Here is a 14,111-nt window from a genome sequence, read left to right on the forward strand (position 1 = left end):
GCAAATAAATAGTTTAAAAAATCCTATATTGTGATTTCAGGATTTTTTTTTGATTATGTGTCTCACAGTGGACATGCACCTGCGATGACAATTTCAGACCCCTCCATGATTTCTAAGTGGGAGAACTTGCAAAATAGCAGGGTTTTCAAATACTTATTTTCCTCACTGTAGATGAAAATTCAGCTTTGCCGTCACATGCCATTACATGTTAAAATGTATAAAAATACAAAACGGTTATCTTAAATGGTAATATTTCACAATATTTTAGTTTTTATTGTATTTTTGTTCAAATAAATGCAGCCTTTGTATATTTTAAAATCTTTGGTACGTATCCAAAAAAGAACTTGAACTAGAACTATATAAACTATAACTATAGAACTATATGAACTATAAAAGAACTATATAATATATATTATTAATTAATTGTATTATTATATATTTTGTTAAATGTATTATGAAATAATTGTGTGCTGTTTTGTTTACATCTGTATTCCCAGGTGACTGTTTTTCTGCACTATCTGTGGGTGGGGCCTCTTCAAGCCGCAGCTGTGATTGGTCTGTTGTGGCAAGAGATCGGCCCATCATGCCTTGCAGGCATGGCAGTTTTGGTCTTTCTTATGCCCCTTCAGACCATGTTTGGCAAACTGTTTTCCAAGTACAGGTACAATCTCAGGATTACTGCTAATAGGGATTTTTTTTAATTTATTATTATTATATGTAATGCCTTTATTATCTAATAAGAATCTCTGCAAACAAAACTTGGCCATTTAAATTTTGAAAAGCTGTAATTTCAATTATAAATTAAAATTTTCTTTTTATACAAATTTTCATTATTTACTGACCCTCATGTTGTTCCAAATCCATTAGACTTTTGTTCATCTTCGGAACACAAATGAAGATCTTTTTGATGAAATCTGAGAGCTTTCTGCCCCTTCATTGACAGCTACGTGACTACTACTATTTTGACGCTTCAAAAAGTTCATAAAAAGATCGTAAAACTAGTCCATATTAATTGATGTCAACAATGACTTCGATGTCAACAGTGGCAAACGTCAGCAGTCATGATTGATGTTTATTATAATCGGAAACCACAACAATTTAATTAATTCAATTTAATTTGTTCGATTTGGTTTGTTCGGCCCATTTCAAGCAAGCTTCGCTCAGTGTCTTAAACAGAAGAAAGTGGCAACTGTATTCCTGCAAGCAGTAAGTAGTGATTTATCCACTTATTGACTGTTTAAACAATTTCTGATTAAATTGAAAGTTTCTTAGAAAGACAGCATTGTCTAGATAACGCAAAATGCTTACAGTAACAATAGGAAACACCAAGTACCATACAAAACTAAATAGTGTGTCTAATGACAAAGGGTAATATTACAAAATACAACCGTATACGTTGCTTAGATCATTCACTCGATCCTTCTAACAAACGTCACCTTTTCCACCATATAAGTTAAAACGATTTAAAACTCATTTGACAAGGCTATTCATTTTGTAAAAATATATAATTATATTTTTGAGAACTGAAGTATGATGTTTTTGCATGCTTGTATTAAGAGTACATCACAGTCACTGCGTAGCCTACATTGTGACTAATGTTATATAAACATGGAATATCGTTGATGAAAAAAGACGAGTCATCACTGGTTTTGGTTTGGGAAAGAAGATTGTTTGTGTGGTTGCTATTTCAGATGTTTTGCTTAGCGTCATTAAGTCGCTCTGTGTTCTGTCAGGACTCACAAGCTGCTTTACTGAACTGCTGTGAGCTGTGAGCTGCTGAAATAAGCCAATCAGAACAGAGATCAACATTAATCTTCATGACCCTTCCAAATAAGGCAAAAACAGAGCATTACATCCTAGGGACAATTTATAGGGTTGTAAATGGACCCGTAAAACTATCTGGACAAATTTTGCCCTTAAATAAGCGGCATACATCTATGTAGATATCAGAGAACAATTTAACATATTGTTTCAAATCATTCTAGGGCACCTTTAACCGCTAACATGACGTTAATCTATTCACATGTTTTTTATCATGTATTAGATATATACGAATTATAGATGTATTACTTCCCGGAATGGTGTGCTGAAGTGTTGAAGTCGCTTGATGCCACCCATAGGAATAAAGTGGAGCGCGATGCGACAGAAGTGTTGCACGGATGACTGGATCTGCACCTGAGAGAGTGTTTATGGGCGTGCATTTCCTCTTTCGCTCTAGTCACGCGCGCGCTCACCCTTCAGGAGGGATTCATTAGTTTTTGAAACTTTGTCTATGTTTAGGATGGGAATCCAAGTCTTTAACAGTGTAAAAAGCTCAGTATGCATGAAAGAGCATTTCACCCCCCCCTTTTAGCTTTGCGTTTTGCGATCTGGTCACCCAGTTCTCCACAATTTACAAATAGTTGGAAACATTTGGGATAATGCAGGTACTCACTCAACTGAACAAAATATATAACACCAGCCTAGTGGTTTTTACATATTTTACTGCAAAAATACGAAATAGTGCACCTTTAACAAAAGGCTTACTCCATTTTGTTCTACTGGACATGGAATCTCTTTTTTATTTTCCCAACTCTTGAGACGTAAATTAAGACCTAGTTCGGCATGAATGTTGTTTCCATGGCTGCAGGGTAACATTTAATTGCGAAAAAATTATTTATTTTGTAAATAAAGTGTTGTACTTCGCTCGTGTCATAATATTTACGTAATATTAGTACGTAAAACAGTATTTACATACAAAAAAAAAACAATTGTTTGGCCGATCACAGCCCTAGATATGTTCTGTATAATCTATTAAATTTTTCGATGTACACGTCTGTCGTTTGAATTAAAGTGCGCATTGAACTCTGTTGCCTCGAAACTCATGCTGGTACCTACTGTTCTTGCCTGCCAAAATGGCATTGTTAACAGAATGGGTCACATGACCACCGGAGCTCTATTATTTCCCTTTTTACAATATGTAATATAAGTCACAGGTGACCCCACAATGTGCATGTGAAGTTTCAGATCCAAATTTCTAACAGATCATTTATTATGCCATTTTGAAAATTAAAATTTTGGGGTTTAAGAAAAAATAGATGTTTTGTGAGATTTTTATCATTATAGGGTGGTTTTGTACATGCACTGCCAACACACATTTATGTTCACACTTATAAAAATGAATTTTGCATAATAGGTGCCATTTAGGGATGAAACGGTATGGAAATTTCACGTCACGGTTATAGTGACCCAAATTATCACGGTTATCTATATTATCACGGTTTTGTTCAAATGAGATGGTGTTCAAAAAGAACAGATGCACACACTGAAAACATAAAACAAGTTTTATATTTGAAAATCAACAAATAAATCAAGCAGCTCTATGCACTTTTTTTAAGCAAGATTCTATTCTGTGGGATTTTGTTTCTTAAATTGGCCGTCATCAATAGCACCATATATGCATAAATAATAATTTGGTGTAAATATAATCTCTCTATGCTGAATAAATCCTGCGTACATTCCACGTTCATATCTGCTTTGAGTGCAGATTTCAGTGAGTGAGAGCACGCTCTGAACAAAACTGCTAATCTGAACGCATCTGATTATTAGACATTGTATTAATTAACTCAATAGAAACACGCGTGATAGGTTATAATGAGCGACACTATTATAACAGATGGCTTTTGAGAAGCCAATAGTAAGTATGTGACTAGCAACAGTGACTAGTGTGAGTGACTGTTACACGACGCCACAGCCGAAATGCACCAAACAAACGGCGGGTGTTATGTCAAGGCCTGATTATTATTCCTTCAATTTCACCCTAGTTATGTCTGAACGTGTTCGTTCGTCTTTGGCTCAAGCTTCACGTTATTATTTCCCAGACGTAGGTTTTGTATTGAGGTCAAAGTCCACTTGCCTTGCGTTGGCAAATCTTCGCAGATTTGAAGTGTTCCCCCTATTACAGCGACTTTCTTCTGGCATGTTCTGCTGCAGACAGGGTGACCAGAGCATCTTTGATTTATTTTCCCTGAGGACTTTTGTAAAAGCCAAAATATGGCCATATCTCAGATTTGGTCCTTTTAGAAGGCTGGAAAATCTCCCAGTGCTGTCACTGCCTTCTGTCATTTCTTCCCATTCAGAAAACAGTGTTGCGTGCACCTGCACCAGACTGGATAGGAGTTGCCTGACAGTTTTAATGATAATTAAATTTTAAACGTTATTACTAACCGTCAGTACATTTTATCATGGTTTATCGTGTAACCGGTAATCGTTTCATCCCTAGTGCCATTTAAAAGCCTAAATTCAATCTGTTCAATTGAGTCTCTGCAAATTTGGAGTAAACCGCTGCATTCAAACCGCATCCATTCATATGGATTCGGTGTACAGTCTTTTAATTAACTTTCTAATGCGTCAAAGTGGTAGTTGCATAGAAATCTCAGATTTCATCAAAAGGATCTTCATTTGTGATCTGAAGATGAGTGAAAGTCCTACGGGTTTGAAACGACATGAGGGTGAGTAATTAATGACAGAATAAAAATTTTGTGTGAACTGACCCTTTAAGAGCACAAAGAACTTTGCATGCTAAGGATGGTGTATTTTCCGGTTATAGTAATTATTCTGTCCATGAGATGTTAAACAAGTAATTTATACGAATTTACTGTGGTCATTCTTAAATCACCACAGTGTTCAAACAATGAATCATAGTAACACATTAACCACATGGCCTTTCCTTCTGGGGTTAAAAATCTAATTTTAAGAATTTCACATCATAATCTGAGTAATAATCTGAGTCATTGAATATTTGGTCATTGCTTAATTATTATTTTAACATTTTTATTCAGAATTTAATTCGCTGCTAAATTTCTTTTAGCAAGTCCGAAGCTTTTCCAACTTCTATTGTTTTATTGTTTGTAAACTTTTATTACAACACAATATAAAACATCTATTTCAGTGTTTATCAAGGCCATGGCCTGATGTGTTTTAACAAAGATGAAAAGTTGTAAGAAGGCGGATCAGCCTTAGGTTTCAGAATATAGCCCAAAATCTCTCTCTCTCTCTCTCTCTCTCTCTCTCTCTCTCTCTCTCTCTCTCTCTCTCTCTCTCTCTCTCTCTCTCTCTCTCTCTCTCTCTCTCTCTCTCTCTCTCTCTCTCTCTCTCTCTCTCTCTCTCTCTCTCTCTCTCTCTCTCTCTCTCTCTCTCTCTCTCTCTCTCTCTCTCTCTCTCTCTCTCTCTCTCTTTTTCAGGAGTAAGACTGCAGCCTTAACTGACAATAGGATACGTACTATGAATGAGGTGGTGTCTGGTATACGTATAATCAAGATGTATGCCTGGGAGAAGCCGTTCGCAGCGCTGGTTAATGATGTTCGAAGGTAAACTATGTACCGTTGGCTTATTTAGTCTTATTATACTGCTATGGCTCTGACATAGGTCAGCAGAATTATTTGATTTATTTCTTGACTTAGACTTAGTCTTTATTTTTAAGATCCTAAAAAAACTACATGTGTCAATCCAGTTTAATACTGTCATTAAACAGTATTAAACTTGCTCAGCCAATGTCTACTAAGACTTTGGCTCTGCCAAGACAGTAGTTGACTTGAAAGTAAAAATTGAATGCCAAAAAATATCACATGACTAGACCCCTTTGTTCACATGCTTTTGTAGTGTAGTTCGGGAACTAGGGTGAAAGCCTGCATGTCAAAAGCATAATATTTATCATATCTCGTATATTATCACATAAGCCATAAAATATCAGATGAGCTTTAACCTTGGAGTGTCACAAACAAAGCTTCTTTCAATCTTATCTGTGGTTCTGCATGTAAAGTCTTTTTAACTGTGAAAAGACAGAATTATCTTTTATTGTACAAACCGGCCTTGTAAAGTACTATGAGGACCATTTTGCTCTTGGATGTAATACATTTGTGATTCTTTGGTATGAATGGATAAAGCTCTTATTTTTTTGTTTCTTGTAGGAAGGAGATCTCAAAAATCATGAGTAGCTCTTTCCTCCGTGGGCTGAACATGGCCTCGTTCTTTACGGCAAATAAAATCATCATGTTTGTGACCTTCACCGTGTACGTGCTTTTGGGCAACACTATCTCTGCCAGTCGTGTGTTTGTGGCCATGTCGCTCTACAGTGCCGTCCGCCTCACCGTTACTCTGTTCTTCCCTTCTGCTATCGAGAAAGTGTCCGAGGCTGCCATCAGCATCAAGAGGATCAAGGTACTACCTCCATCTTTAGAAAAACAGGCTCAATGAAGTTAGTGTTCCCACGGTCATGGTACAACTAAAGTTGTTTCTGGGACAATCGTGGTAATTATTACAATCTGAAAAGAAAAACTAGAGTATGCAATATTGTATCCCATAATGCATTTGGTTTAATCTCTTCTATCACTGCCAAAATAAAAAAAATATATAAAAATTTAATTAAAAATGCAAAATTAATTAATTGTTTAAATGAAAATTTTGCAACCGACTAGTCTTACCCCGCCCCCTGGAGACATACTTATTAAAATCAACTAAATCGATAGGCAGTACAAGACCAATAAGTTCAAACCCATAGCCTATAATAAACCAATTTGCTCAGATAAGTTAAGGTATTGTTGTTCATTACCATGGCAACCATTGTCCAGGTTTGAACATGCTTTTCATGTAGGAAAAGTGTCTATACCACTTGTTTCTCTTGAAGCTAATACGGAAGTGACTTAAACTGCAATTCCTCGACTGGCCACTAGGGACATGATCCTGAAGGATCAGAATCTCATTGAGCCCTATGTTAAAATGCCCAACTTTACTAGCCTGACATGGTCATACTCAATTCTAGTCAGAATATGAGTCTGAAACTGCTCCATTGGGCTGTGATTATGGGGCGTTTCAACCAAACCAGGAAAGACATCAATTGGATAGACCTACAACCAATCAGAGCAACGAAGCGACACATTGTCAAATGTCAACATAGTTCAACTGCACTGTGATGCCAAGTCCGCGTTTTTTTCCCCGGCGGGTTGTTTTCTATGTCTGCGGGTTGAAGCGATTATTATGTGATATATAGACCTATGAGTGCAAATTTTAGTAGGCAACCTTGCCAAAATAGCACATATTTTACCCCCCAAACGCCATTTTTCCCGCTGAGAACCCCCCCGAGAAGCTATTGTTTAGGGTTTTTGTTGTAAAAACTTGCCAACCCTGTCTGCACACACGCTGGAAGGAGGCTGGAATACACGATCTTTGCCGGTGTTGTAAAAAAAATATAATAATTAAATGATACACAGAGTACTTACCCAACATGATCATCATTTCTGAGAGAAATTGTGAAGGTGAATGCATATACAAACAAGCTCTCCGTTTCGGATTTGAACAAATATAATCCAAGCCCCTTTACGTTCCTGTTTCTCATCTGTCCGTCATCGTCTAAAGCCCGCCCTGATGATTTCATTGGTCCGAACAGTTTCTGTTCTGAGATAATTACTCCTCTATGGAGCAAGGCCAGACCGAACTGCCCGACCTAAAAAATTTGTGGGAGGGGCTAGGTTCGGCTGGCATCCAGGCTACAACTTTACAGCAGAAACATTTTTTTTTTACATCCTGGTACAAATTGTGGTTTTGGCCTGTACGACTAATTTTGCCCTTCATGACAACTGTGAGGGGGTGATTTTTTATTTATTTTGATAACTCATTAGTTTACATTATATAAAGCATTAAAGTTCTGCATAATTAAGGGCGTGGCCACTTTGATTGACAGGTGGATAGCCATTTATTTGCTGTCTGTTAGTCATCGCATCACCTCACATCCGCCCCCACATCCCGCCTCTTTGTCCATTTTCTGTTATCCGGGCGTGATGCGCGATGTTGCGCTGCCAAGATGGCAAAGGCCAGCTTGTGTTTACAGTACGCTTCTGGGTGAAATCACGGACAATACGTCTTTTTTTTTTTTTTTTACAGTATGATTTTATACAGTACAAAAAACGGCAGAAAAGCTTGACGTGTACTGAAAACTATACATTATTTAAGTGCATTTTCTTCGTTATGATGTTGTTATAGCAACTCAAGTAATGTTCGATTGATATAAAATGTTATACTGAATTGTCCCTTATAACCTGTAGTATAAGAAGTCTATAAGCAAGCTTAATTGTTATATACTAGTACCAGATGACAGAAGAAAACAGAAGTTTTGTGTAGGCTGTCAAAATACTCCCTCACCCTGATCATCTTTCTTTAAACCTGCCAAAAGCAACAGAATAGGAATGCATGTGAAATGAAAATGAGGTAAAATTAAATTTTACTACTCCAGATATAAAATATATCAAAATATGTTTATTTCAAGATGTAAAATTAACATGAGGGTAATTAAATAAACAGCCATTGTAAAAAATAATATAAAGCAAAAAATGAATGCGCAAAAAAAAAAAATTGTAGTACACTACTAGTATTTCAAAGTCGACTAGCAGCAGCAGTGTCGTTGACTACCGTATTTGGCTAGTCTTGCACAGCCCTAAGTGACGTTGACAGCGAGCCACATGTGTAGTGATCCAGGGTCCTTACTGTCTTTACCAGGGCCCCAGTTTGTGTACATGCTATACTGATTCAGGAGCTTGGGAGCTGATTGAGACGCACCTATAGTTTATTGACGTTTTGTACACATGAACTGAAAACAGCATAGAGTCATAGACTAAAAGATTTAAGAATTGTTACAGGTTCATCAAAATGAGAAACAATTGATATCTTTATTTTTAACCCAGCCCTAGAAAAGTATAGCCTGGCTCTGCCCTCCTACTTACTTCCGCTCAATTTTAATTTTCCTTCAGTACTCTGTCTGGGACTGCGGTGTATTCTTAGGTTTTCTCCGAACAAATTTTTACCGGTCCAATCAATTAACAGAGGGAGTGGCTGAGAATGATGACGTTAATGTCATGCGGTAGTTTGAGTTGTAGTTCAGTAATGGCGGTGGAGAAAGATGCGAACAAAACCATTCATTCCGTTGTGGCAACACTGGCGAATATCCAGAACTTAAAGCTGGAGCGAGAGCAATCTTTGCTGGGGTTTGTGGTGGCCATGATGTTGTGGCCCCTCCTCCCCAACAGAGTGAATTTGGGAAAAGATTTTTCAGCTCGCTCCGTTAGAGGTGAAGGATTTGGCTGAAGCCCTATTCGGACGGTAATTGTTTCTCATGGAGTCGGAAGGTATTTAAGTTACGGGGCTAGTCAGTGATTTTTATTGCCGTCCGTCTCCCACCACCCACGTAAAAATCCCCGGCCGAGTTACCTACCGCTTTTGAGTTTTGACAAACACCAAGGTCGTGCGGTGATGTAATAACTGTCCGAATCCACATCTCTGAGTTTTCAAGAATATTTCACTTAAAAATTCACTCTTTATATCCTTTCTGACCACTGTAGAGCACCGTACGGTTGCGCTTTGCTGTTATTTGGATGCATTTCTAGACTTGTATATCTTTAAAATGCTGGCAAGTATTTTCAAGAGCAATACATTTAATCACCGCTCAAACAAATCAAAATAAAAGCACGTAAACAATTGAATCGGGACGTTATTTACGACAGCATTTATTCTTATCATACTAAGCATATGACATTTTATTTACAGCATACAATCATGTTACGGACCACGTAAGCAGTGCGTTCCCAATCATACAACTCTCCCGTCCACCATGAATAACACGATCACAATCCGAAAGCACGAGTTTAAGGTTTTATCCTATGGTTTTATCACTGAGGTGGCCTGCACATTTATTTTGACGGATTTGTGAGAAACAGGCAAAAGGCGCATGACATACGTCACGACCAAACGTTAGCAATTGGTTATGGCAGATCCGGAGTGGCTCTGGTTAGATCCACTAGATTTAAACTTCAACAGAGTTCCTCCTTCACGGAAGTAAACACTGGTCAATGGAGAGTTAACAGACTCTCTGTACAAATTAAATGTATGAGAGTGGTAAGACCAGGCTAAGAGACTTAAACATAACATAACATATACAAATTTCGTTGCAAATTAATTAAGATTATTTGCCATAAGTAATAGCATTATAAATCTCTGTCTCCTCTGGTTGTGCTGTAGTGCTGAGGGTGTCAATTTCAGGGTTAATTTTAGATCTATTCCAATGTTTCCACTGACGCAGCTACTGTTGCACAAGTCCAACATTAACCTGCAGATTTTGTAATCATTGAGTGTCTCTTTAGAAAAAGCTGATTATATTTTCCCATTTTTGACCACACTGTACTCACTTCCGCTTGCTGGACACTCCTGATTTGTGTTAACCACAGAAACTTCAAAGTACCGCGACTATACTGTCAGAGTGTCATTACAGCATTTTTTGTGTGTGACGATAACCTTGTGTTTATGCATCATAAGTGTTTGTGGTCTCTCTCTCTCTCTTTCTCTCGTGCAGAAGTTCCTCTTGCTCGATGAGCTTGTGAAAACCGCCGTCCCGTTTTCTCAGGAGGAGAAGAAAGAGGCATCTGTTGAGATTCAGGATCTCATGTGCTACTGGGAAAAGGTGAGTTCAGTGTATTTAAATGTATAAAGTACACACACATTACTCTGAGTTATACTTTTGGAAATGCAGAACTACAAGCTGATACATTTTTGTCCATCAAACAGCTGAAGTTTCTCTATCCCAAAAGCATAGTCTCTCTTTTTTTTGTGTGTGTGCTTAATTTATGCAAATTACAGCTCTCAGTTGCACGCCTCACACGTGTGTTTACTGTGCCTAAACAGTAAACAGTAAAAATACACTAAACTCCTCCACAGCTTCCGCCTAGTTGTTTTCGCTCTGCATGTGAGATGTGAATGGGTCACGTCATCATCTAGGCTTTATCGTTATTATCGTGGGAATTTCTTATCGTGGGGAGAATTTTTACTGGTAGATCGCAAATGATAAGATATCGCCCATCCCTTGTAGTAGATATTAGGGATGCAACAACACAGTTAGTCCACGGTTCAATACATACCTCGGTTTTTAACCACGGTTTTCAATTCGGTTAGGTTTTTTGCTATTCTATTCTTAGGTGGCAGGAACAGAACGATTAAGGAGAAAATGTTTTTATTGCAGTACTCTTTCTTTATTTGACTTAAAAGACTTGAAAAACCTTACTTAACTTAAAACTTTGCTTAAAAAACAAACCTTGTACACATTCCTAGTGTATTGTATAATATAGAATAAATATATATATATATATATATATATATATATAAAGATTTACAGTGGCAGCTGTCGCATGTCACGTGATTTCAGCAGTTTGGCAGTTTGACATGCGATCCAAATCATGAATCAATCCGCTGATTCATTACCGTTTGAATCTTTATTTGAGAATTGAAAAACAAACCAAGAAGACAATGTTGAATAAAAACATTTTATTTTAGTGATTTTTGGACCAAAATGTATTTTTGATGCTTCAAGAGATTCTAATTAACTAACTAATGTCACATATGGACTACTTTGATGATTTTTTTTTTATTACCTTTCTGGACTTGGACAGTATAGTGTGCATACACTTACATACGCTCTCTGACTAAAGGCCCTTCCACACCGGACGCATAACGAAAAAGCGAATAAGCGAATATCACATCAAAACCATTCATATCAGCCGCGACACGAATTGGTGACGTTTCAAAGCTCCAACATTCCAAAACATTCGCGGCGACAGCTGAGAAAACACGGACACTTCATCATTCAGTGAAGATGAGCTTTTCATTTTATTTCAAAGACGAAAAGAAGGTTTTGGGTGCACCCAGTCGTAAAAGAACAGAGAGTCTGAAGGGGAGTATGCTAATCTTGCACAGGAGCTAAAACTTGGCCGGTGGGACAATTTGAGGGTCTCCTCCCGAGACAGCAGCGTATCTGACAAGACAAACTGCACACTTCAGGGAATCATTTCGATCCGGAACAGATGTTTCCAGTTGAGTCACAATGTAAACATTTCAGTGCCACAGACATACTGAGGGCAACACGTTCACTTGCAACACTCCATAGTCGCGGACACAAGGTTTAGAACAAAAATCAATGATTTATAAAAGGTTATAAATATAAAAAAGTTATTGCTGTCTGTAAACACGGTAGTAAACACAGCTGCAGGTGCACAGCTTTGACTAGACCTACAGCTGAGAAATGCCATACCTGCCAAAGGTTAATGTTGATTGAATAGCTTGTGACATCAACGGGACATTTTCGTCACCTTTGTTTCCTTGAATGTGATTGGTTAAAGCCGTTTCTGTCGCCGCTAGAGTAAAAAAAAATCAGCTTCAAAATGGAAAAAATACGTTGTTTTTTCACCTCAGCACATTCACTGCGTTCGGTGTGGAAGCTTTCATTACACAAACAGCTGATCAAAAAATCCACAGGGCCCCAAAAGTCATGGACCACACCAAAGGCATATCTCGAGTCAGTACATATCGTAACTGACTGGCCCTCAGCTGCTTTGCATGCTACAGTCAACGCGACTAATTTAGCAGCCTGTGCAGAGAAAGTAGGAGGAAGTTCCACTATACCATTGTCTGACACTACAGCATATCCTGCCGGTTCTGACCCTTTTCATCTCTACTGGATGAACCATCCACATATAGGACCATGTCGGAATTTGTCAGGGCTGTGTCTTTTAGGTCCACCCTTGGAGTACATATCTCATCTAACAATGAGTTACAACAATGTGGTTTGCCCTCCCCTTCTATTAGAAGAAGTGTGGCAGTAGGGCTGCAACGATTCATCGAGTAACTCGAGTTAATCGAATCAAAAAAATCCTCGAGGCAAAATCATCTGCCTCGACGCTTCGCTTAGTCCATTTAACTACACACAGATATTGCAGAAAGACATTTTTTGTGTAAGGACTCGGAGTATGAGCGGATTGCGGTTATATCCGCGGTTCAGGTGCGTAAACATCCCAAACATTGCAGGTGGATGAGAGAAATCGTTAATATGTTGATTTTAATAAAGACGCGGAACTCTCATATCACGCTAAAACGCAATGAATGCGTGTCGTTCTTTAATTTTCGTTTTCAGCTCATGTCGAGATCCAAAGACCGCAATGCGAGAGAGAGAGAGAGCGGGTGGGCATCAGCACTGGTAATATCATTTAATATCGCTGTTTTTAAATGAAGAAAACTGTGTTGAGCTTCAGGATGCGACGCTGAACATTTAAGTTTCATTTGCGGCAGTTCACGCGTCAGCTGAGGAGATACGAGCAACTCCAAACACATGAACTCGATGGAGTTTGCAGCTTTGCACATGGATCACCGTCATTGTGATGTGTGTGAAATGAGACTTTATATATCCTACTTGATAATATCTTCGAAATGCACCATTAGATGTTCTCAATACTAGGCGCAACAAATATCAGAACAAGCTGTAACGCGCGCGCGCGCGTGTGCGTGTTGTGTGTGTGTGAGATTAGCAGCGCTCGTGCTTTCAGAGCTCAGAGCTGCGTGATTTCATTGATTTGTGTAATTTAAATATCACACTTTAATCATATTTATAGCTACTAACTTAAAGCAAGCTGTGTTACAATGATGAATGATTAGCTCAAAAGATCAGCATGTGTGATGTACTTTAACTGAATTAAACATATCTCGCGTTTGATCACGTTCTAGCGGTTATTCCTCCGTGTGATGTATAGGTTGTCGACCCTGGTTTATGTAAATGTAATTTAGCCAAAATATTTTTTTTGTTTTGTTTAGCAACCTACTTCAGTGTAGCTAATATGTGACGATAGCATCGCGCTTAACACGGAGGATTTGAAGTTGTGCCGGGCGCGGGTGGATGGTTTGCTTCTAACAGCTGATTCGGTGACGATAGAGCTGAGCCGCACATCTCTTGCTCCAAGTTAACCTGTCCACTATGTTTTGCTCCAGTAAAGGAGTAAATAAGACAGTAAATGCTTATGTCATGCCTGAGCTGAAGCTGACACATGAAAGTTAAGTTGCACAACATAAATACAATGTTTAGTTATTTATATTATTTATAGAATATTTATAGAATATTAGAATATTTATATTATATAGAATTTATAGAATATTTATATTATTTATATTGGCATTACTGTTATTTATATTACTTCTATTTAGATTTATTGGTTGTAGGTTTAGTTTTAGATTGAACTATGTTTACCTTTTTAAAGTAATTTGAAATAGAT

The 14,111-nt window shown here is 37.9% G+C and overlaps 1 protein-coding gene across 1 annotated transcript in view; it reads left to right on the forward strand.

Moving 5' to 3' along the window:
- Positions 1-14,111, forward strand: part of LOC137093935 (ATP-binding cassette sub-family C member 4-like) — a 53,963-nt gene that overhangs the window by 13,746 nt on the left and 26,106 nt on the right. The window contains exons 6-9 of the mRNA XM_067458992.1: positions 498-661; positions 5,223-5,348; positions 5,949-6,198; positions 10,376-10,483. Of these exons, the coding sequence (XP_067315093.1) occupies positions 498-661; positions 5,223-5,348; positions 5,949-6,198; positions 10,376-10,483 (648 nt within the window). The remainder of the gene's footprint in view (positions 1-497; positions 662-5,222; positions 5,349-5,948; positions 6,199-10,375; positions 10,484-14,111) is intronic.

This window comes from Pseudorasbora parva, chromosome 12 (assembly GCF_024679245.1).
Source record: "Pseudorasbora parva isolate DD20220531a chromosome 12, ASM2467924v1, whole genome shotgun sequence".
NCBI classification, from domain to species: Eukaryota; Metazoa; Chordata; class Actinopteri; order Cypriniformes; family Gobionidae; genus Pseudorasbora; species Pseudorasbora parva.